Consider the following 21,610-nt stretch of genomic DNA (forward strand, 5'->3'; position numbering starts at 1 on the left):
CAAATTGTGAAAATACCCATGCCCACCTAGCAAGGAGTCCAGAAGCAGCTCTGTTCGGATGATGGAACCTCAGCAGTCCTGTTCTTCTCACCGAGGTACTGAGTGCTGACTAGATCCCAGGGGCCCTTCTAAGTGTTTTATGTGTATTAGTTCATGTCATGTTCACAAGAGTCCTGTGATATTACCACTATTGCTGTCACTGTGTCACGGATGACAAAACCTACATCCAGAGTATTTGCATATCCTAGGGCTGCCATCACAAAGTACCACAAACTAGATGGCCTATAACAAGAATATATTATGTCACGGTTCTGGAGGCCCGAAGTCTCATATCAAAGTGTCAGCAGGGCCATGCTTCCTCTGAAGGCTCTAGGGAAGAATCCTTCCTTGCCCCTTCTAGCTTTCTGGTGGTTGTTTCCAATCCTTGGCATCCCCTGTTATGTGGCAGCAGTGTCTTCAATCTCACCCTCTGCCTTCACACTTTGCTCTGTGTGTGTCTCTGTGAACAAATGTCCCTCTTATAAGGACATCAATCACTGGATTAGGGTCCCCCCCCCCAAGCCAGCATGATGTCATCTTATCTTGATTACATCTGCAAGGACCTGTTTCCAGATAAGGTCAAGTCAAATCCAAGGGTTAAGATTTAACTGTATATACTTCAGCAGGGACACAATTCAACCTACAACACAGAGAATTTAAGTGATTTTCCCAGCATGTAATAATTGGTGAAGACTCATGTATGACTCATATAAAGATGATGTCCCTCATGATCCAGTCTCAGCAAGGGGTTACATTAAAAAAAGAAAACTTTAAAATTCAAAGCAATTCACAACTCAACTCCCTCTCTTGAGAAACCAAAACAGAGCAGTGATGTTCTTACCGCAAACAGTCTTAAATGCCCAATCCCTCCCACCTCTCATATACACACATTCTCTCTTTCTCTCTCTCTCTTTCCCCCTTCCTCTTCTTTCTCACAAAGGCTTCATGAACTCCACAACAGGGACTCTTCTGTCTCCTCTCATCCATCCATTTACACCCCAACTAACTGAGTTTATGCTATAGAGGGAAGTAGTTGTGGGTCCAGGTTTCTTTTTTTGGGGGGGGGAGGGGGGGGATGGTTCAGGTTTCTTTTCAAAATACTTTTAAAATATAAAAACAGAGAAAAAAATATTACCTGTAGTTCAACTAGCCACTGTTAACAGTTAGCTCTAATTCCTTCTCCTTTTTATTTTCAATGTATTCCTTTAACATAATTGTAATTTCACTATGTACATGGGTTTTTCCCCCTTTCTTTGCTTAATATAACCTACTAGGAAAGTTTTCAGATCATTGCAAATTCTCCATTAATGTGATAAGTAATGGGTGCATAATGGTTACTAAGTTAAGGCTAATTTAACTGCTCTCTTAAAATTGAATATTTACATTGTTTCTGGTTTTCTACCATTATACATGACTGCTATAAGGTGTGGTATAAAGATAAGAAATTAGATTAAGTAACTTTCAAGGCCTCAAGAACCCATGAGATTGAAATTCTCCAAGTGTCAGTTCATAAATGTCCATCTTTCCCTTTGTCGCAAGTTGCTTCCTATACCCCATAGCATATCTCTTGCTGTGCAACAAACCACTTTAAAACTTAGTAGCTAAAACAACATCCATTATGTTTGCCTAGATCTTGTGATCAGAAGTTTGGGATAGGCTCAGCAGGATGGTGCTTTTGCTGGATATGCCCAAGGCCATTCCAGTAGAGGCTTGAGAATCTAGAAAGTCCAAAATGGCCTCACTCACTTGTCTGGCTGTTGGTGGTAGCTGTCAGCTGGTTGGCCTAGAGACGTCAACTGGGGTGATTCATCTCCAGTAGGCCTAGCAGGGCTTCCTCACGTGGAGGCTTCAGGGCAATATTTCACATGCGAAAGAGCTACAAGACCCCCTGACGCCTGAAAGAGCTACAGGGCCCCTTGGAAGTGGCATATCTCTGCATATCACATGCCTTTTGTCAAAGCAAGTCACAGGCTTACACACTGAAGACCTACTTCTTCCTGAAGTACCTTGCCATATACAGCTAGAAATACATACTGACACTTTCAACATTACCTAGAGATCTCCTTAGCATATCCACAAGTTTATTGTGTACGTTTTTCTACCTTCTATGTGGCCATGGAGAGTTGTGCCAAACGTTTCACCACTAAGTGACTCCAGTGCCTTTGCAAGCTTTCTATAGCTCACTGCTTTTTTACCCTCTACTTGCTGACAATCCCAAAACCCAAGTCACAGGTCCTAATTGTTACTACAGCACTGGACTTCTGGCTCTAGTAACTGTATCAGCCAGAGTTCAGTGAGGAAGGCAGATCCTCTGTGAGGATTGGGAGGTAATGGCTATTTTGGGTATCAGAAATCACATGACTAGAGGAGGAGCTGGGGCTGTGAAGGGCAGGGCTTGGAATTAAGAGGATCAGTCACTAATCAGTGTTCCTGAAGCCCTGGCATGGGTGCAGATGTTGACATCTACAGTGGAATGTGAGAATTCAAGAGCATCTAAGGAGCCAAAGTGGGCCTGTGAAGGGGGCCCATGAGGAGTTCTGTGAGAAGCTGTTGGCATTGAGCAACTCCCACATCTGTGGGTCCATCTACAAGCAGTGGTATGTTTAGGCCACTGTTGGTCATTAGAGCCAGTTGTTGGAAAGAGGCACTGGATGTAGAGTGGAGGAAAGTGAGACCCAGAACCTAACGGGCACATCTACAAATGTCCATCTTGGTATCTGATCACAAAACGCCCTGCAGAGAGTAAGGATTGTTGTGTTCTAAACTCACACAAGTTTCTCTTCTGGCCTGGAAGTATACAAGAAGGGAGATTCTGGGGAATGTAGTTCCCAGATTAACTAAATCAACAGCAGGACAATCCAGCACACTCCCTGAATATCTGACTAAATTAATTCTGAAAAGCACTTCAAAGGCCCAAAGATCGGAGAAGCTCCAAGATTTAGCTTGGGAACACTGACAAGCAAAGCCTTGAGGTTTTTAGATCTGTATGACAGTCTTTGTTTGCCTCAAGCCTTAAAGGAGCAGGAGGCTATTGGCCAGGAAATGAGGAGGCTACAATCCCGGGCCTGAAACCACCACTTGATAGATAATAACCTGGCCTAATTCATTTAAATTAGCTGGGCTTCAAGGTTTTCTTTCTTTCTTTTTTTTTAATAAATTAATTTTTATTGGTGTTCAATTTACCAACATACAGAAAAACACCCAGTGCTCATCCCGTCAAGTGTCCTCCCCCCACCCCCCGCCCTCCTCCCCTTCCACCACCCCTAGTTCGTTTCCCAGAGTCAGGAGTCTTTATGTTCTGTCTCCCTTCCTGATATTTCCCACACATTTCTTCTCCCTTCCCTTATATTCCCTTTCACTATTATTTATATTCCCCAAATGAATGAGAACATACACTGTTTGTCCTTCTCCGATTGACTTACTGCACTCAGCATAATACCCTCCAGTTCCATCCACCTCGAAGCAAATGGTGGGTATTTGTCGTTTCTAATGGCTGAGTAATATTCCATTGTATACATAAACCACATCTTCTTTCTATAAAATGAGAACACTCATTCCTGAGCTACCTCCTCCATACATTGCTCCAGGGACTGGTGGAGAGCTGTCAGTATTAATCTTTGATGAGATGACTTTATAGACACATGGAGAGCAGCCACCATGGTCCTCCCACAGAAACTGGGCCAAAGTGTCTGCAGCCCTGCCTTAGTTTTGCCAAAGTTTGTTGTTTGCCAAAGTTGTTTCTACTAAGGTGAAAATTCATAGAAAACAGACTCTGGCTTCTCTTCCTCAGACCTCTCTCCCCAGCTCCCTGTCCTCAATAGAACCCCCTTCCTATGGCAGGTGGTAGTGGGAAGGAAGGGACAGTTGAGACTCTGAATATCTCTGAGACATCACTATTCCTTCGGCCTCGAAGCTCTTCCTGCTACCCCCTACCCTCCACCTACTATTTCCATCTCCCTAAGTCCTACTCATCTTTCAGGACTCAGCTCAAAGAATGTTCTTCTTCCTAAATGTTTTATGATTTCCCTCAGCTGGATGTAATTTTTTTTCCTCCTTTAACCCCTGGAGATTCCTATCTTTCACTGCAAAGCTATGCCCTGACACATACCCATTTGAGTACTTATCTTACTCTATTATTAAATTTCACATTCCCAGAGGCAGGGGACTTGCTCTTTAAGCTCATGCAACAAATAAGTAATTTTTGGCATCCTCCACATTGTAGTCCAGACAGAATTTGGTATATAAATATTTTTTGAATTGAGTTGAAAGGAAACAAATTGAGGACATGCATCCATGTGTTGCTGCCCTAAATAACAATAGCCTGAAAGGATATGGTTGCCATAATAAAAAATAGAAAAATGAGGAGTCTGTGATCCCTGGCCAGATAGTTCTCTATTATGAATTTTGTGTCTTCATTTGATAAGGTACTTCCCTCCATCATGTTAATATGATGACCCTAGAAATGGGACAGTCCAAACAGAAGCCAGGACTCAATCTTCTGCCTATACTCAGAGGTAAATGATTTTTGTAGAATTTTTTAATTCATAGCAGGGGCTGCAAATATTAACCAAGGTCAGTGACCCCTCTGTTTGGGTTATGGCTGGAGCTGTCACTGAGCCACATCCTCTCTGGGAGACAGTCCATGAACCCAAGATAAAGTTTGAAGAGGCCCTTGAGCCAGAAAATTTGTTTGGCAAAGTGCCTATGTCTTTGGTCATGTATTCTCTGGGTTGGTGGGTTCCTTTCTTCAGGGTCAGAATAGTTCCAAAAGTAAAACTGTATCAGGAAATGCTTGTGGTTATCTCTCTACTCCTGAGCAAGTCACTGGCCCTCTTTGGACCTCAGTTTCCTCAGTTCTGATATTCCAAGACTCTATTCTGAGCTGTAGGCTGAATTCCCAGGATTCCAGGGCCTTCTCTTCCCTGCTCCTAAAGGTGTAGATGTCTCAGATGTTCCCATGGGCTTCAGCCAAAACATGCTTACCTGTTCTCTGCAATAGTGTGGCTCTGCATGGGATGACTGTTTATCTGCCATCATGAAAATGTCCTTTATCCAGGAATTTATAAGAGAGTTTATTATCACAGATTATTATCACAGACTTTCATTAGGTCTCCCCCGATCTAAGTTATCCCTGGTTGGTTTCTTTTTTTTTTTTTTAAGCTTTTACTTATTAATTTATGAGAGACCCAGAGAGAGAAGCAGAGACATAGACAGAGGGAGAAGTGGGCTTCCTGCGGGGGAGCCCGATGCAGGACTCAATCCCAGGATCCTGGGATCACACCCTGAGCCGCAGACAGACGTTCAACCACTGAGCCACCCAGGCACCCCTCCCTGGTTGCCTTCACATGAAAGTGTCCAAGCTACAGAGAGTAGCTATATGGAACATGTCCATGCTACAAAGACTTTGGGGATATCAAAGTACAGAAAGGGAATTGTGAGTCTGGAGGTGTTAATGCTCAAGGCGTCACTATTCATTAAATAACTGACCTGGTATTACATGGTTATAGGTCACGAAGAAGTTCGAGTTCATCAAGTTCTTCAACAGAAAGCAATCACTGTGTTGAAACTCCTGCTCATCATCTTCTAGTTGGCCTATCGAATGTGTGGGTATGGTGACTTGTTAGAATACTAGTATGTCGGAATTGGAAAAGAACATATAGCTCAGCTAGTTCAAAACTCTGTTCTATCAGGTGGATAACTGAGAGCTAGAGAGGAGGTGGCCATATAACTGTTTATGGTAGTCAAGAATAAGCTCATGACCTCTAACTGCCAGGTCCATCTACCTTATATTACTCCAAAGCAGAAGTCACCAAGACCTATACCCAATTTCATGCCTTTCCTAGGCCTTCAGACTAAAACTATTTAGTCTTATTTTTATTAAGTTCTAATAAGAGCAGCTCAACGAGATTCTATTTTATAACATATATCAGCTAACTGATTTTAAAAAGACACAAAATAAAACATTACATAAAGGAGACATAAGAATTGCAAAGGCAATATAGTCTGGGGATGTTCAATGCAGAGCAAGTAACATCACACAACACAATATCCCCAAGATGGTTGACATTCATAAAAAGGTCCCCGATCACCAAAGAGGGTTAGCATGTTTCACCTAAGAAAGCAGGGATTTGTATAAAGCACCTTATAAAGCATTAAGCCAAATATGATGATGATGATGATGATGATGATGATGATGATGATGATGATAAATTAATTATAGTCAGGTAAAACTTCAGCTATCTAGGAAACTCAGGTAAGCGAAAGGACAAATCAGCCGTGGTGGTCAAGGAAGTGACTGTGTGCAGATAGGTACATTCTACTTTAAAAAGGCTGGTGTGAGTTTGGCTAGTATCTGCAGAGAAGAGGAATAAACAGCAAAGCCATGATCTCATCTTCTGTTTACACTTCAATTCCCAAAGTTAGTGATTAATTGTCCTTGTGTTTTGTTGCCAGGGCAAATTGTTTTTCTTTAAAACTCCCACTTATCTTAAATAAATAAATCATTAGTTTCAAAACAGAAGTGTCAAATGTCAAGATACTTCTGACATACTAAGCTAATGAACAAAACAATGAATGCATTAGAAGCTACTAGAGATAGGCAGATGCTTTGAGAACTTTTCCTTTAATGACTTTGAAAGGCAGCAGAATCATTCTTGCTAAAAGATTTTCTCATGCATCTGGGCTAAAATGTCAATCTAGAGCTTGCAAACACAAATACAACCTTAAAAGAACCCAGTTAGTGTAAATGGGAAGAGCAGTAGGTAGGCCAAGTGTTCATAGTCAAATAAATAGATCAGCCAGCTATCACACTGTTTCCCAAACCAAATTCACACAAAATCAGCTTTAGGCAGCCAGTTTAGGATCTCTACTTGGGTCTCTGAATTTACACAGAGCCTCTAGCTTTTCCAAAGTAGGGAATTCATTTAGCAAATAGGTCATTTTTGCCTCTGAGTCTTAACACAAACACAATTGTTTCAGGGATGAACCCAGTCATTTCTGAATTATGAAAACTATTTATTAAATATAGTTCTAAATACACAATTTCCCTGTTCAAAAGTTGTCAGTATCTTTACTCACAGAATTAAGAGTCGCGTGGTGTTATGATAGCATTCAAAGACAGTATAATGTCATTTCAACCTATTCTTCAACCTCTCCTGCTATAATCCCCACAGACTCCCTGGCTTCTCATTGTTCTCAGAACAAGCCTTGCATTTTAGTTCTTGACAACAAACATTTGTTGGGTAACTGCTATGCGCCAGATCCTGCTCCGCTCACTGAAAACACATCTGTAAAGAAAACAAAGTCTCGCTCTCCTGCAGTTTCCATTCTGATGGGATCTTTCATCTCCTTCGGAGTGCAGTCCCAGCACTTGTGTTCCCATTAAAGCACTTGTCACACTGCATAATAGCCCTGTCTGTGTTTGCGTCCCTCTGAACCCTGCCTCCCCATGCACAGCTCCCATGCTCTGCTCACGGGCAGCACACACTGAATGCTCAATGAATGACCTGAAGTTTATCTCTCTTCTTTGGAAATGTGGTCAGTTTCTGTTGCATGTGGAATCTATCAGTGAGGTGATCTCTTTCTGAATTCTAATATTGAGTTATTTTCAACAAATAAGCCAGTAATAGGAATGATAAATGCCAAGCTACTCCTGATGGGCCTAAACAAGTGAATGAAACGGTGACTGAACAGCCCCAGAGACAACCTGTACGGTATCTTTCCTCAAGGCCCAGAATCCTGAATTCCCTATCTCTATCCCTGATCTACTCATAAGCAGACTCTCCCTCTTTTCTCCTGGAGACCATCAGGGAAGCTAATTTGGGAAGCGACTCATCTTGTTCCCTCTCTCTTTGATCCCAAAGGTAGAAACTGAAGAGCAGGTGCTGGCAACCTTCTGTGGCAGGGAGACTACAGACACAGAGCAGACCCCCGGCCAGGAAGTCGTGTTCTCCCCCGGCTCTTTCATGTCCATCACTTTCCGGTCAGATTTCTCCAATGAGGAGCGATTCACGGGCTTTGATGCCCACTACATGGCTGTGGGTATGTTGGAGAAGAGGGTGGCTCATCCCGAGATCTCCTTTTCTCTCAAAAGACTGAAAGTACCTTATGCTCTCTTACTGCCCCACTGCATTTGCTCTATCACATATCTACCCATCTGTCTATCCTCCATCTATCCATCATTCCATCCTTTTTTGATGCATTTCAAGGTGCATTGCAGACGACAGTACACTTTTTCCTAAATATTTCAGCATGCATACCATTTTGCTAAAGTTCAATATCTATCCACAATTTTTTTATTTTAATGTAAAATTTACATTCAATGAAATGTACAAACCTTAGGCACACTTGTTGACTTTTGAAAAATTTATATTTGCATGTGACCCAAACCCCTAACAAGATATTGAACTTTACTGTTAAACCCAGAAAGTTCCCTTATGCTCCTTCCCAATCACAGTCTGCTCTTATCTCCCTTAGAGGCAACAATTGTTCCAATTTTTTTCCACCATAGATTAGTTTTGCGTCTTCTTAAATTTCATGTAGATGAACATACACAGAATATATTTTGGAAGTTAGGATTCTTTTACTTAGTGTAAAGTTTTTGAGGTTCAGTCATGTTGCAATGCATTGGAAATTTGCTCCTTTCCTGGCAGAGTAATTTTCCATTGAATGACTATACTACAGTCTGTTTATCCATTCTTCCATTGATGGACACCTGCACTCTATCCATTTTTTTTTTTTTTGGCTCCCATTAATAAAGTTTCTATGAACTTTCTTGTAGAAGACTTTTTGTGAAAATATATTTTCACTTCTATTGGGTGAATATCTAAGAACAGAATCACTGGATCATAAGACAGGTGTATATTTGGTTTTATAAGAAATTGCTAGACCTTTTACAAAGTTTTTTTGTACCATTTTATATTCTTTCACCAACATATGACAGTTTGATGTCAATTTTTAAGTTTTTTTAAATTTAGAATTCTGGTGGGCTATGTAGTGGTACCTCATATGGTTTTAATTTATATTTCACTGGTGACTAGTGATGTCATGCATCTTTTTTATGTGCTTTTTGGCCATTCCTGTATTTGCTGGGGGAAAACGTACCATGAAATCTTTAAATTGGGTTGAGATCATAGTTTTTTTAATGTTTACATTGCCACTGCCCAAGGAAGTGGGACATAGAAAGAAAGGGGCAGCATGGACTAGAAGTAAAGAGTGGGTTCTGGAGCCAGCCTACCTGGGTGTGAATGCTGACTCCCCACATACCATCTCTGTGAGTTGGAGTAAGTTCTTTAAAGGCCCCAAGTCTCTGTTTCATCATCTGTGGAATGGGGATGGTAAGAGTCCTGCTTGCTATTGTCACAACTGTTAGAGGGCACTAGCACCACCGGGGGTCAGCTTGCCTGGCCTTGAACCTGGCTTTCTGTCAACTTGGGAAGTTGCCTCACTGCTCTGATTTCCAGTCTCCTCATTTGTAAATGGAAGTAATGGCTACTTCTGGGCTTTGTGTGAGGCTAACACAGGGAGTGGCCCATACTACATGCTCTGTAAATGATGGCTGTTGTCTTGATCATCACGGGTGGATTGATTGCCCTGCAGATGTGGACGAGTGCACTGAACGAGAGGATGAGGAGCTGTCCTGTGACCACTACTGCCATAACTACATTGGCGGCTACTACTGCTCCTGCCGCTTTGGCTACCTCCTCCACACAGACAACAGGACTTGCCGAGGTGGGGCCCAGAGATGACACTGTATATATATCACCATTTTGTGCTGAGTTTCCCAATAAGATTAGGGGAGGCTCAGAGGAGGGGTATATATGGAATAGGAATAACTAAAAATGAAGCCAGAGAGCTCTGCCTCAGATACCACATGGATGAAGATGCTGAAATGCCTAGCAGCCAGGAAGTCCAGGTTCAGGTTTTCAAAGGACCACATTTCAGAATCCCTAGGCTCTAGGCCATCTTTCTTCCTGGATAGCAGCAACTTCTGCTCTCCTGGTTACTGTAGGTACCCGGGCTGGCCAAGTTATGGGAAAACACGGGTTTACCAGTCCCATCGCTCTGAGCCATAAGCTTGGCCTCACCCAGAAGTTTCTTTTTCTTTTCACTCCTATGGCCTCCCAAGTTCCTCTGTGATCAAGAGAACCTCAGTCCAAAGGAAAGATGAGGGAAGAGAGAGGCAAAGAGAGACAGCAAGAAAATGCCCTATTCCTTCTATCTTTGTTTCATGTCTCATCCATATGCCCACCCTGATGTCATCTCCAGGTGGAGCAGGGATGGAGAAATGGAGAAATGGAAGGCTTTGGCCATTTTCCATGAGGGCTTCTACCCATCAATAAAATGGGGATAGTGATGTCTTCCCTGCTTGCTGCTCAGGACTAGTGAGAAAATTGTACAGTAACAGATAAGAAACGGGTTGCCCTAGCTATGGTTGTGGTGTGTCACTTTGCTCTGGTATGTGTTCCACAGTGGAGTGCAGTGACAACGTCTATACCCAGAGGACAGGCGTGATCACCAGCCCTGACTTCCCCAACCCTTACCCTAAGAGCTCAGAATGCTTCTACACGATAGAGCTAGAGGAAGGTTTCATGGTCAGCCTGCAGTTTGAGGACATTTTCGACATTGAGGATCATCCTGAGGTGCCCTGCCCCTATGACTACATCAAGGTAAGCCTACAATGGATGTTGGCCTTGGGGATACTGGGAAATCTTGGCTGAATTGGGAAAATTGATATTCTTGGCCCTTTGCCTTCTCCTGGGATAGGGGACCAAGCTTCTTGCTTCCCAAAAGGTAATTACTTAAAATAGCATCTACCAGCTTAATCAGATCCAGCCTAGGGACCTTCCCTGATTGAACACTAGCTCCTCAGCCACCTGTAAAATCCCTTTTGCCATGTTACATGATATCATCATGAAGTAACACCAGAGGTGAAGGTCATAGGGACCATCTTAAAATTCTGCTGATCACACAAAGTATCCCAGGAGCTACGCTGTGAGCCTTCTCCAGACACTTAATCTCACGAGGCTTCACTTCCCCCCCATCCACAATAAGGGTGACAAGACGGAGCTATCATCCAGGATTGTAGAAGTCACCACATGAGGGTTCAGGAGTCCTGGTCCTTGGAGCTGGAAGAAAAAAGAGTTAGAGGCACAGAAAGGAACTGAGTCTGGGAGTCAGGAAATCTAGATCAGCTAATAGTACCTACTTCCTTCTCTCCATCTCACTGATTCCATCCCAGGCCAATGCCCATTATCTCCTGGTCCGATGCAAAGCTTCTATCCATCCTTGCCCTAGTAGTCTGCTCACCATGGTATCAAGGCTAATCTTTATAAAAGCCAGATTAAATCAGGATTGCTCTTGGAAATCAACATAAATTCCTCAACACAATATGGCACTTGCCCGCCTTTCCTACCTCAAGCTATGGTATTCCCTCTGTTTCAGCCACTCGGGCTTCCTTCCTGTTCTTAATACTTGCTGAGCCCTTTGCCACCTTTGACCTTGACCTTTACATATGCTACTTTCTCCGCTTGGGAAATATTTTCCCCTCTTCCTTAAATAACAAGTTTCTACTCATCCTACATGTCTCAAATCCAATGTCACCTCCTCAAAGAAGCCCTCCCGACCACCTATTTAAAGTTTTATCTATTAAAAAATAAAGTTTTTTGATTGCACTATTAAAGAGTTGACACTGGATAGAAACTCTGATCTGTAGGAAAAAAGGATGAGCACCAAAAATGCTAACTATGTAGGTAAATAGAAAAAATAGATCTTAAAAATTTTTTTCATTTCTTTGAAAGATAACTTTAAATTTTTTAAAAATAGCATTTTAACCATATGATTTCACTCATGTGGAATTTAGGAAATAAAACTGACAAACATAGGGGAGAAAAAAAATAGGGAGACAAACCATAAGAGACTCTTAACCAGAGAAAACAAACTGAGGGCTGCTGGAGGGGCAGTGGGCAGTGGAATGTGCTAAATGGGTGATAGGTATTAAGGAGGGCACTTGCTATGATGAGCACTGGGTGTTATATGTAAGTGATGAATTACTAAGATATAACGAATATTATACTATATGTTAACTAAATGGAATTTAAATAAACAACAAAAATTAAAAATATATAAATAAATAAAAATAAAAATAAAGTTTTATTTGTTATATGAGTAATGAGTTAGGTTACATAGCTTTTACTACATAATTATAAATATACCACATATATTTATATGATGTGTGTATATCACCTTGATTATTTTTTATAATTCTTGCCACAGCATGTAATTTTTTGCTTAATTTTTTTTTTTTGCTTAATCTTTATTATTAGTCCCATCTGCTACCCATCCCATTAGTCCATCCCATTAGTCCCATCCCAGCCATCCTCGACTAGACTGTAGATTCTTTAAGAGCAGAGGCCTTCTCTATCCTATACACCTGGACAGAGCTCTGTCCCTTTCTGAGCCATATGTTCATTTTGAGCATAGGGTTATTAGCCAGCTTCATCCATTTCCAAGGCCGTCGTAATCTGTAAATGAGAGAGTGGAAATGGAACTGTTTGGTGAATGGCAATGCCCACTAAAACATGAGTGAATACTACGGGTTCACATGGAGGCCTCCAGAAAACCAGGATGCACCATAGAGGTGGTCCCAGCGGCTGCCACCACTACTCAGATGTGACCTTTTTTCTCTATCTTGCCAATCACAGATTAAAGCTGGCCCAAAAGTTTTGGGGCCCTTCTGTGGAGAGAAAGCCCCAGAACCCATCAACACCGAGAGCCACAGCGTCCAGATTCTATTCCGCAGTGACAACTCAGGGGAGAACCGGGGCTGGAGGCTCTCATACAGGGCGACAGGTAACAGCCTCTCCCTCCATGGATCATGCTTGGTCACCATGCTCAGCCTTCATGAGCTGATGGATGAGGGGTGGCTCAGGGATGAGCAGTGCAGGCCTGAGACTCCTCTGGGGATTTGGCAGGACACCCAGCTCTGCTATAGAAGAGTATGGGACCAAGTACCTTCTCTTCCCCTGAGTTTCCCATCCATAAAATGTGAGCAAGGGCAGCAAAAATGGTGGATTTAGACTAGACATAGTTTTCAAACTTGCTGTACTTCAGAATCACATAAAGAGATTTAAAAACCAAAAACAAATAAATAAAGAAAACTGCTTATTTCCTAAACTCAACTCTTTTACACTGATTCATTGGGCCTGGAGAGAAACCTCCCACTCAGCCCTTTCCAAGTTTTGGGCAGGAATTTGAGTTTGGGCCCATAGCTTAAAATGTTTTGTCATGGCAGTTTGCCTCTTGTAGCCCCAGACTGGCAGCGCCCACAGATCTCATTTCCCAGTACTCCAAGGCAGCCAGTCCTGGCCCAAACCCTGATAGAGCCATTGCCTCAGGGGTCTATAGTCAGCCAAGAAAGAAGAGGGTGCTGGGTGTGGGTAATCCAGCTTATAGATCTGATATCCTGGCCTTGCCTGCATTATCACATTGGTGTCCAGTTCTGGAGAAGGATGTAAAGAGGATATTAAAAGAGAGTTTGTCCAGGAAAAAATGTCAGGGATAGACTCAGACCTGGAATCCTGTCCAATGTGGCCTTTGGAAGGGAGCGCTCAGAGGCATATGGTCACAGTCTCTCTCTCTAACACTTTGAAGAATGGTCTTGGGGAGAAAGAGTGATTAGAGTCATCTGAGCTGCCCAAGAGGACAACCTCTGTCCTGTGAGAGCAAATTACAAGGACATAGATTATGGTTGAATAGGAAAACACTGTTCCTTTGATCAAAGAAGTCCAGTAGGAAAGGTATAGGTTTGAGAGGTATTAAGCTCTCTGTCACTGTAGGAATGCAAATAGATGTCTGATGACTACTATTGAACATGTTGTAAACGCAGCCCCAGATAAGGGTTACACTCAATGGCATTTAATATCCTGCCGTGGATATTAAACCCTGAGTCGTGATGAAATCATTTGGCTGACCACCTCATTTTACAGTTGAGGAACTAGAGGTCTAAGTTGAAAAGTGACCTGCTCAAGGTTCCAGAATAAGTTATCAGGGCCTAGTAGGTACGAGGCCCCCAACAACTCATTTTGTGGGTCTCTCCTGCATCATTGCTTGCACCATGGGGGCTGGCTGCCTACTGCAGACTTTTCCTTGTTTTCTCACCCACCAATCTTTCATTGCTCCCACCAGGGAATGAGTGTCCAGATCCAGAGCTTCCTGTCCACGGGAAAATCGAGCCCCTGCAAGCCACGTATTCCTTCAAAGACCAGGTGCTCATCAGCTGTGACACAGGCTACAAAGTTCTGAAGGTACAGGGTCCTGTGGAGGGAAGAAGAGCCACCAGGTCAGAGAAATGGTCCAGTGCCCCCCCAAGGCAGATGTGCTTCCAGAGCTTGCATGATCCCACCACAGTATTTGCTAACTTTCCCATAAATCTCCAACATGCTTCAAAAATTCCAGTCCTCTGAAAATCCGAAGCATGCATCCCAGATTTTCACTTCTGGAAATGGCACAGAAGTCTTCTTTCAGAGCTCAAGCTGATTTGAATTCCAAACACAAATTAAGATTCATTCAACCCTACTATCAGGACACACAACCTTAATAAAGTTCATCGATCAGGCTTACTGGGGGAAACTGGGACAGGAAGCAGAGATTTTAGAGGTGGCAGACAGACGCTGCTCACTCTCCTAGGAATCACCTGGATAGTTTTTTAAAGATACAAAATTACTTCCCAGGCCTCACCTAAGATGAATTAAAACAGAATCTCTGGGGCAGGATGGGTGATTGGTTTTTCTGTTATGTTACCCAGTTGAGTCTGATGTGAGCCAAGCTGGAGGAACACTCTTAAGGAATGGGTTTCACGTGGGGTCTCCAGAGCATCACATCACTTATTAGAAATTCAAACTGCTCTCCAGGCCAGACCCATTGAATCAGAAGCTCTGGGGGTGAGACCCAGTGGTCTGTGCAAATCCTCAAGGATACTAGTGCTTACTTATGTTTGAGAGCCACTGCTCTGGAAAGGGAGTCAGGGGTACAGGTTTCCCCTCCCAGACGTTGTCCAAGCTCTTTCTTCCACATAGTCCTTGCCCCTCTCCAGAGTAGGAATAGGGACTATGAATTCAGCATCTCTCTTTTCCTTATCATCAAGCTTGCCCTTGGAGGCCCATGGTTGGAAAATCTCAGTCAAGGACAACCGGGTTTGGAATTTGAGCTGATTGTACTGGGAAACAACCACCGACCCTACCCCTCCTCCTTCTTGCTGCATCTTCTTCATGTTTCTTCCTAGGATAATGTGGAGATGGATACATTCCAGATCGAGTGTCTGAAGGATGGGACATGGAGTAACAGGATTCCCACTTGTAAAAGTAAGAAAGCCATATTGGTCTGTGACAAGGATAGTGAGCTCCCCAGCACTGGTTGGTTCCAACCAGAGACCATACAAGGGTGAAAACCTGACAGATGGGCTCAAAGAGGGGTGGGGGCAGGAATGCAGCAAGCACAGGAGGGCTGGACCAAAAGGCTATTAATTTTTCTTTTGGCATTAAGACATTAGAATTCCAAGAGAAACTTCTTGTCGGTTCCAGTTTACTTCCTAAATACTAATTTTACCTCTGCCTATAGACAGGTTGCCAAATTTGCTAAAGGAGTAGTTTGTCCCCAGGTTTGAAACTAGCTCTGGCAATTGCTAATTCAGGAAACTATTTCAGCACCAGTGCCCAGAGCTCAATGACCTTGCCAGTCTCTATGTGGCCATCAGCCATACCCACTAAGGTTTCTGGAACAGCTCATGATTTAGGACCTGTCAGGAAAGGCTGTGAGGTCAGCGCAGAGTTCTTACATTGGCTCTGCTCCTAATCCACCCTGCGACCATGTATAAGATCCTTCACCTTAAATTTAAAATAAAAAGTTGAACTAGCTTTAATACTCTAGAATATATTGGGGTGTTTTCCAAATACTGTAATCCATATAAATCACTTAGTGAACACTGTAAAAATATAGACTACCAGTCACCACCCTGTCCCCATATCCAGGTAGTTCTAGGCCAAGACTTGTAAAGACCGCATTTTTAGGAAACTTATTATGGTAGCAGTGAGGAAGGAAAGTGTGATGATGATGATAAGAGAAGGAAGAGAAGGAGCAAGGGGAGGGTTGGCTTTAGGATGGAGAGGTAAGAAGTCAAGCACTAGGGTTGATCCCGCCCATCCTCATTTCATGACTGCATATAAACTGTGAAGTGGTGTCCTCATCCCTTCTTCTAAATGGTTCAGATTCTTTAGGCAGGCAGATCTACTCCTTCAGTCCCAGGAGAACACTGTCAAGGTGAACTCTCTTATGGCAAATCCCAGAATTTTGGAGAATATTCTTGCTTTTTAATTTTTCTTTTTTAATATAATGATGTGGCTGGAGTCAGAACCCATTGTGGGAAGAGAGGGGGCAAGTACTGGTTTCAACAAACATTGACTGGATGCCTATAGGGAGTTTAGATAGAAAACACAGGTTGAGAAATTGAGGAATTCAAGTGTCAGTAAACGCGGCCACCACCTTCTCCGACTCAGTAGTGCTGTGACTGAGTTCTGTGGGAAGCACTGTGTGGGACAAAGCACGGGGACATTCTGAAGGAGGAAGGAAAAGAGAATTTGGTGTAGAGAGGACAGGACATTTTTAATAGCAGGAGGTTCTAGATCAAATCCAGACTCATCCAGTCAAATGTCCATAAGCAATTTACTCAGATTTTTGTCCTCAGCTTCCTGCATTCCTGATTCTTCTAAGGATCAATTAACTGAATTATACCTGTGGGCCACCAGGAATAAGTGAGAGTCTAATAAAAGCTTATTTCTTCCCTCCCCCCCCCCCCCCCCACCTACACCAAACCTCCTCACTAGGCAGAGGTTTCCTTTCTCTCATTCATGCTTTTGGAAGGTAGAAAATTTTAATGGTAATATTTTCCCTAATAAAGCATGCACACTTTTTATTGTAACAGAAGCGCTGATAAGTGTCACGCACAGCTGTATTTGATGGTAGCATTTTATGTGACTTTTGTTAGTATACAAAAGAACGCCTGCCATTTTGTACTAAAGAAAAGAGGATTTTTTTTTTTGTTCTGTTTTGTTTTGTTTCCCTCCTGAATATGACCTGGTTCTCCCAGGATAGCCCAGATTTGAATTATTAGGATCCTCTTTCAGACATTCCTGGTGTCTCTGCTCATTCACTGAGCAGGTTTTTAACTAAGCATCTCTCTGCCCCAGGCATGTGCTGGGTCCTAAGGATGTGCAAAGATGAGCGAGACTGAGAAATTCAAGTCCCTAGGGATTGTGAGAAAAGAGGTGAGGAACAGACAGGAAGTGTACATGTGTAGTGAAGAAACTTGTATTGGAATAGGAAGGGGAAATTACGCATTTTTATACCGCCTCCACCTTGCCATGGTGACCCGAGACAAGTACTGCTCCACCCTGAATGCTGTATGTCAAACGAAGGTTTGGACCAGATGAATACAAAGCTTGCTCCAGGGGCAGAGTGCTGTAATCCTCATGAGCCAGGATTTATGACTGTGCAGATTCTCAGAATGGTACAAATTCCACCATCCCCAACTGTCATCCACACCAGCTGTACCTAAACTGCATTCTTAATCAATCTGGTGGAGCGATTTCTGTATTTCCTGCATAAACTGTTTCTGCTTTGCTTGCTAATTTTTCTCTTTCTCTCCTTTTTCTCTCTCCCTTCCTCTCTCTGCTTCCTTTCTCTGCACCTCCTGACCCTTCTTTGATCTTCACCCTGGTGGCAGAAACAGAAATGGATGAGGAGAACGAACCCGGGTCAGAGCAAGAGACAGAATGAATGACGGGACCCCACAAAAGTGCAGACGTCCAGGAATGGACCACTCACAAGACCCTGGGGCCCCAGAACTACTGCACCCCTCCCCACCCCGCCAACGCTCCATATCCAATTTCTTTGCGGATTAGTGTGGATGCTGAACAAAGCAACACAGTGTCGAGCAGTTGAAACTGCTGCATAGAGGAGAACATTTCTCCACTGGAGGGCTCATCCATCATTCAAACAGTACTCTGGAAAATAATGTAAAGACAAGAGGCATTCTTTTTTTTTTTTTTTTTTTTTTTTAGCAACTTCAAGTAGACTGGTACTCTTCTCGAAGAAAAAAATCACTTTGGTCCTAGAGACCCAAGATGTCATATAAAACCACATGGCCCCAGGCTGACAAGGTCAAAGTGGTCTCTGGTTCCTAATCCACTCCACACTTCAAGATAAAATGGGCCAGAAGGCCTGTGACTTTATGACTGTAATATTTTTATCTGTGTTACTTTCTAACAACCATGAGTAGGTGAAACTAACAATAACTCCGAGAGCATGGGGTTTTAGGAAATATAGGCATATCCTCAACCACAAAAGTTTCTATTCCACCTATACCTAACTCGGGGCTGAAAATCCACTATCAGAGGTTCTTTCCTCTGGGCTGGGACTTATAAATTTTGCATTTCTGAAAATTCCCTGATTAAAGATTTCGAAAGATAGATATCACACTTGAAAGCAGCAGTCCTCTGCTTTGGTGCCATGGGACATCAGTGGGTAACGCGATAAAGGGCTCTGTAGTGGCAACAGGAACCTCTGCTTCAGCTTGAACAAAACCAGAATCGATGTATCAGAGAATCCCTGCATTACACTGTGACTACTCAGTCCATGTGGTGATTAAATGGGCTTTAATGAGGCAGATTCCTGCAAGGGTGGACAGTGGCAGGTGCATAGATTGTGGTGCCAGCCTAGGGCAGGGGTGCCTCCGAGAGCATAGATGAGGTGGGCAGTAAAGATGAGCACCGGTTCAATCAATATGCCTGAGCCCACAAAGTGTAGCAGATATTGTACTCAGTGAGATGAAAGGAATCCTAATTTAGGCAGAAGATTCTATATGGACCCCAATAATGGCAATACGGGGCAACAGAAGACAAATGCATCAGAGAGATGAATAGAGGCCTCTGTAAGGAGAAAGGAAGAGGTGCCCAGCAATGGAGGACCCATTAGAATACTGAGAAAAGACTTTCAGGAAGAAGCAGTATTTGATCAAGGCCTTGAGGGTGGCCAGAGCATAGACCACAGTGGTTCCTGTGTGGGGAAAGCTGGCAAGGGAGCAGCGTCTGTGATGCTGGAGCATAGGTGCATGGAGGGCAGAGATGAAGGGATGCTGGGGTAGGAGCCACCCCTGAGGCCTGAGTGCCAGGGGGAGTCCGTGGTGCATAGTTCTCCAGGAAGCCCCAGATTGTGGCAAAGCACACTCAGGTCAGCAGGTGAAGAAAGACCTATCTGAAGGAAAATAAACGGCAGCCAGAGGTGACAGCAGAGACAGAGGGTGGGTGGTGCATCCCATCCCAGAGGATGATGAGAAAGTGAGGCCAATGGAATGGAAAAAGGAAGGGCATTTTGGTTCCAGGGTGTGTAAGTAGCCAGAGAAAGTATTAGAGAAAGGATGAGACCCTTCCTAAAGCGAAGAAGCTAGACCAGCTGAGGAAGCAGGTTCTGGGTGTAGCAGCTTTGATTGTGACTAACAGGGCTCCAGGCTCCTCAGAAAAGGAAGTCATCTCCAGGTCCCAGAGACACATGGCCCTTCATCTGCCACTGTAGACTTGGGAGTAGAAGCATTCCACCCCACTTACCACACCCAAGCTGAAGCAACCCTCTATTTTATACTACTTATCACCTCTATTTGGCTGTAGGGCCAGCAAAGCTACTTCTCTGGAGTGATATGAAAGCAGGCCCTGTACTCAGGAAATAGCTCCCTACTATTGCTGGCCAAGTAACAGGCTTTCAAAAGTCTGACCATCTAGCCATGTCCAAGGCCAACCCTGCAATTCCTCCCCTTGGAACTAGGTATTAGGTCCAGAGACTACTTTAGGCAAAATGAACTGCTAGACCAAAGTCAAGATTCAGGCATCAGTCAATGGCATTTCTGGGAAAAGGAAGAAAATTCTGCTTTGAGACTCAGCAGGAAAATACATTTAAAACTATTTTGTAACTTTAAATAATAGATATTATTGCCTCTTGTGATCCTAGTGCTGACCCTCACTCACAGAGTGGAAGCATGTTTCTACATTTGGGTCATCAAAATGAATGGGAACAATTTCTCTAAGGGGATTAGAGGACAAGACAAAATATTATCCAGTCCTCTTGGTTTTTGCCTTCCTTGTGGCTAGAAGGCACCTGCTTTTACCCTCAGCCTTCATCCCTCTCCTCCACAATGGAGGGCCTTGGTGTCATCCATGCTTTATATTAGATAACTCTTTATTCAATCAAAATGATGAATTTAGAGTTCTAAACTCAAAAGCTACAAGTTCAGGGTAGCATCTCAGGGGTAAATTGCCCTCTCTCTGTTTCCCAAGGTGAGGGGAAACTGGAAATTCTTGGTTTTGGAATGTTGTCCTCTGAAATTATCAGAAGATTAATAGCTAATGTCCATCATTACCGCGGTTAATATTGATTTTAAACCATTTTAATTAGAAAGCAGATCCGTAAGAACTGTCAGATGGTTTTCTTAAAAGAACACTGAGTTTAAAGTCGGGTCTACTTTTCTGATTATAACTTGCTGTGTGACCTTAGGCCAGTCAGGTCTCCTCTGTGGGCTCAGTTTGTAAAGTAGATACTCTGGATTGTCTGCCTTCAGGTTCCTTGTCAGCCACAAAGTTCTATGATTTTTGTATGATTCTTCAACTCTGGCATAGACTGTTAGACCTAAGATAAAGATTTCCTTAGAAATGAGCACCACCCCCCGAAGGAAGCGCCTGAAGAGACCCAAACAAATTGGGTCCTCAGCCTGAGACTTGGCTTCTGACAGACTCATGCTGAACTCTGTGCTGGCAACGGCCCTGAGATCACCTCTGAGGAGCAGCCATCCTATAGCCAAGCCCAACATCCAGGCCCCAACAATTGGAGAACATAAGCAGATGAATGATTAAAACTTAGTCTACCCCAGACCCCACCTCCCACCTTCTGTGACCAAGCAAGATGCTTACAGAGAGAGACAGCAGGATGGGGTCGCGTACTCATGCAGGAGCTGCTTTCTATTTGTTTGCTTTTGGGTTTTTTTTTTATGTGAAGCACTAATGTGAGCACATTAACTGCTCTTATTCAGCATGTGATCGAGTCAGGAAGGACTGAAGATTCTTCAGTTTGTGTCAGCCAGAGTTTTTTTGCTGAGCTGGAGACTTCATGCTTAGGCAGGAGAGACTAAGAGGGTTGCACAATAGAACTGGAAGTCAAGAAGAGGGCTACGTGGGGAAAAGACCAGGGTCTGCTTCAATCTCAGTAGCCCTGCCCCTGCCCTGGAATCGACACCAGGTCCAGTGAGTTGGCCACATGGTAGTGCCATGGTAGATGGAAGAGACCCCCAAAGCAGTACCACCCATGGCTACACAGGCCCTACACAATCTCTAGGGTACTACTCTCATGAACTATAGCATTGCTCTCTGCAGTTGTGCACAGTGCACAACCTGCACATCTGTATGAGACAGACCTACCACATGGCCCCAAGAAGAAGAGCAAAGGTTAATTGAGAGGTGTTAACTCTCTTCTCTCA

The 21,610-nt window shown here is 43.4% G+C and overlaps 1 protein-coding gene across 4 annotated transcripts in view; it reads left to right on the plus strand.

The window, feature by feature from the left end:
* The window catches only part of MASP1 (MBL associated serine protease 1), a 61,169-nt gene that overhangs the window by 17,737 nt on the left and 21,822 nt on the right, over positions 1 to 21,610 (plus strand). For 3 of the 4 annotated variants that reach the window (XM_041731870.1, XM_041731871.1, XM_041731872.1), the window contains 6 exons: positions 7,902 to 8,079; positions 9,637 to 9,768; positions 10,510 to 10,706; positions 12,741 to 12,888; positions 14,224 to 14,342; positions 15,320 to 15,398. In XM_041731870.1, coding sequence (XP_041587804.1) covers positions 7,902 to 8,079; positions 9,637 to 9,768; positions 10,510 to 10,706; positions 12,741 to 12,888; positions 14,224 to 14,342; positions 15,320 to 15,398 — 853 coding nt within the window. Of the gene's footprint in view, positions 1 to 7,901; positions 8,080 to 9,636; positions 9,769 to 10,509; positions 10,707 to 12,740; positions 12,889 to 14,223; positions 14,343 to 15,319; positions 15,399 to 17,815; positions 21,604 to 21,610 lie in introns of those variants that run through there. The other variant, XM_041731873.1, reaches the window with a different exon arrangement.

This window comes from Vulpes lagopus, chromosome 17 (assembly GCF_018345385.1).
Source record: "Vulpes lagopus strain Blue_001 chromosome 17, ASM1834538v1, whole genome shotgun sequence".
In the NCBI taxonomy this organism is placed as follows: Eukaryota; Metazoa; Chordata; class Mammalia; order Carnivora; family Canidae; genus Vulpes; species Vulpes lagopus.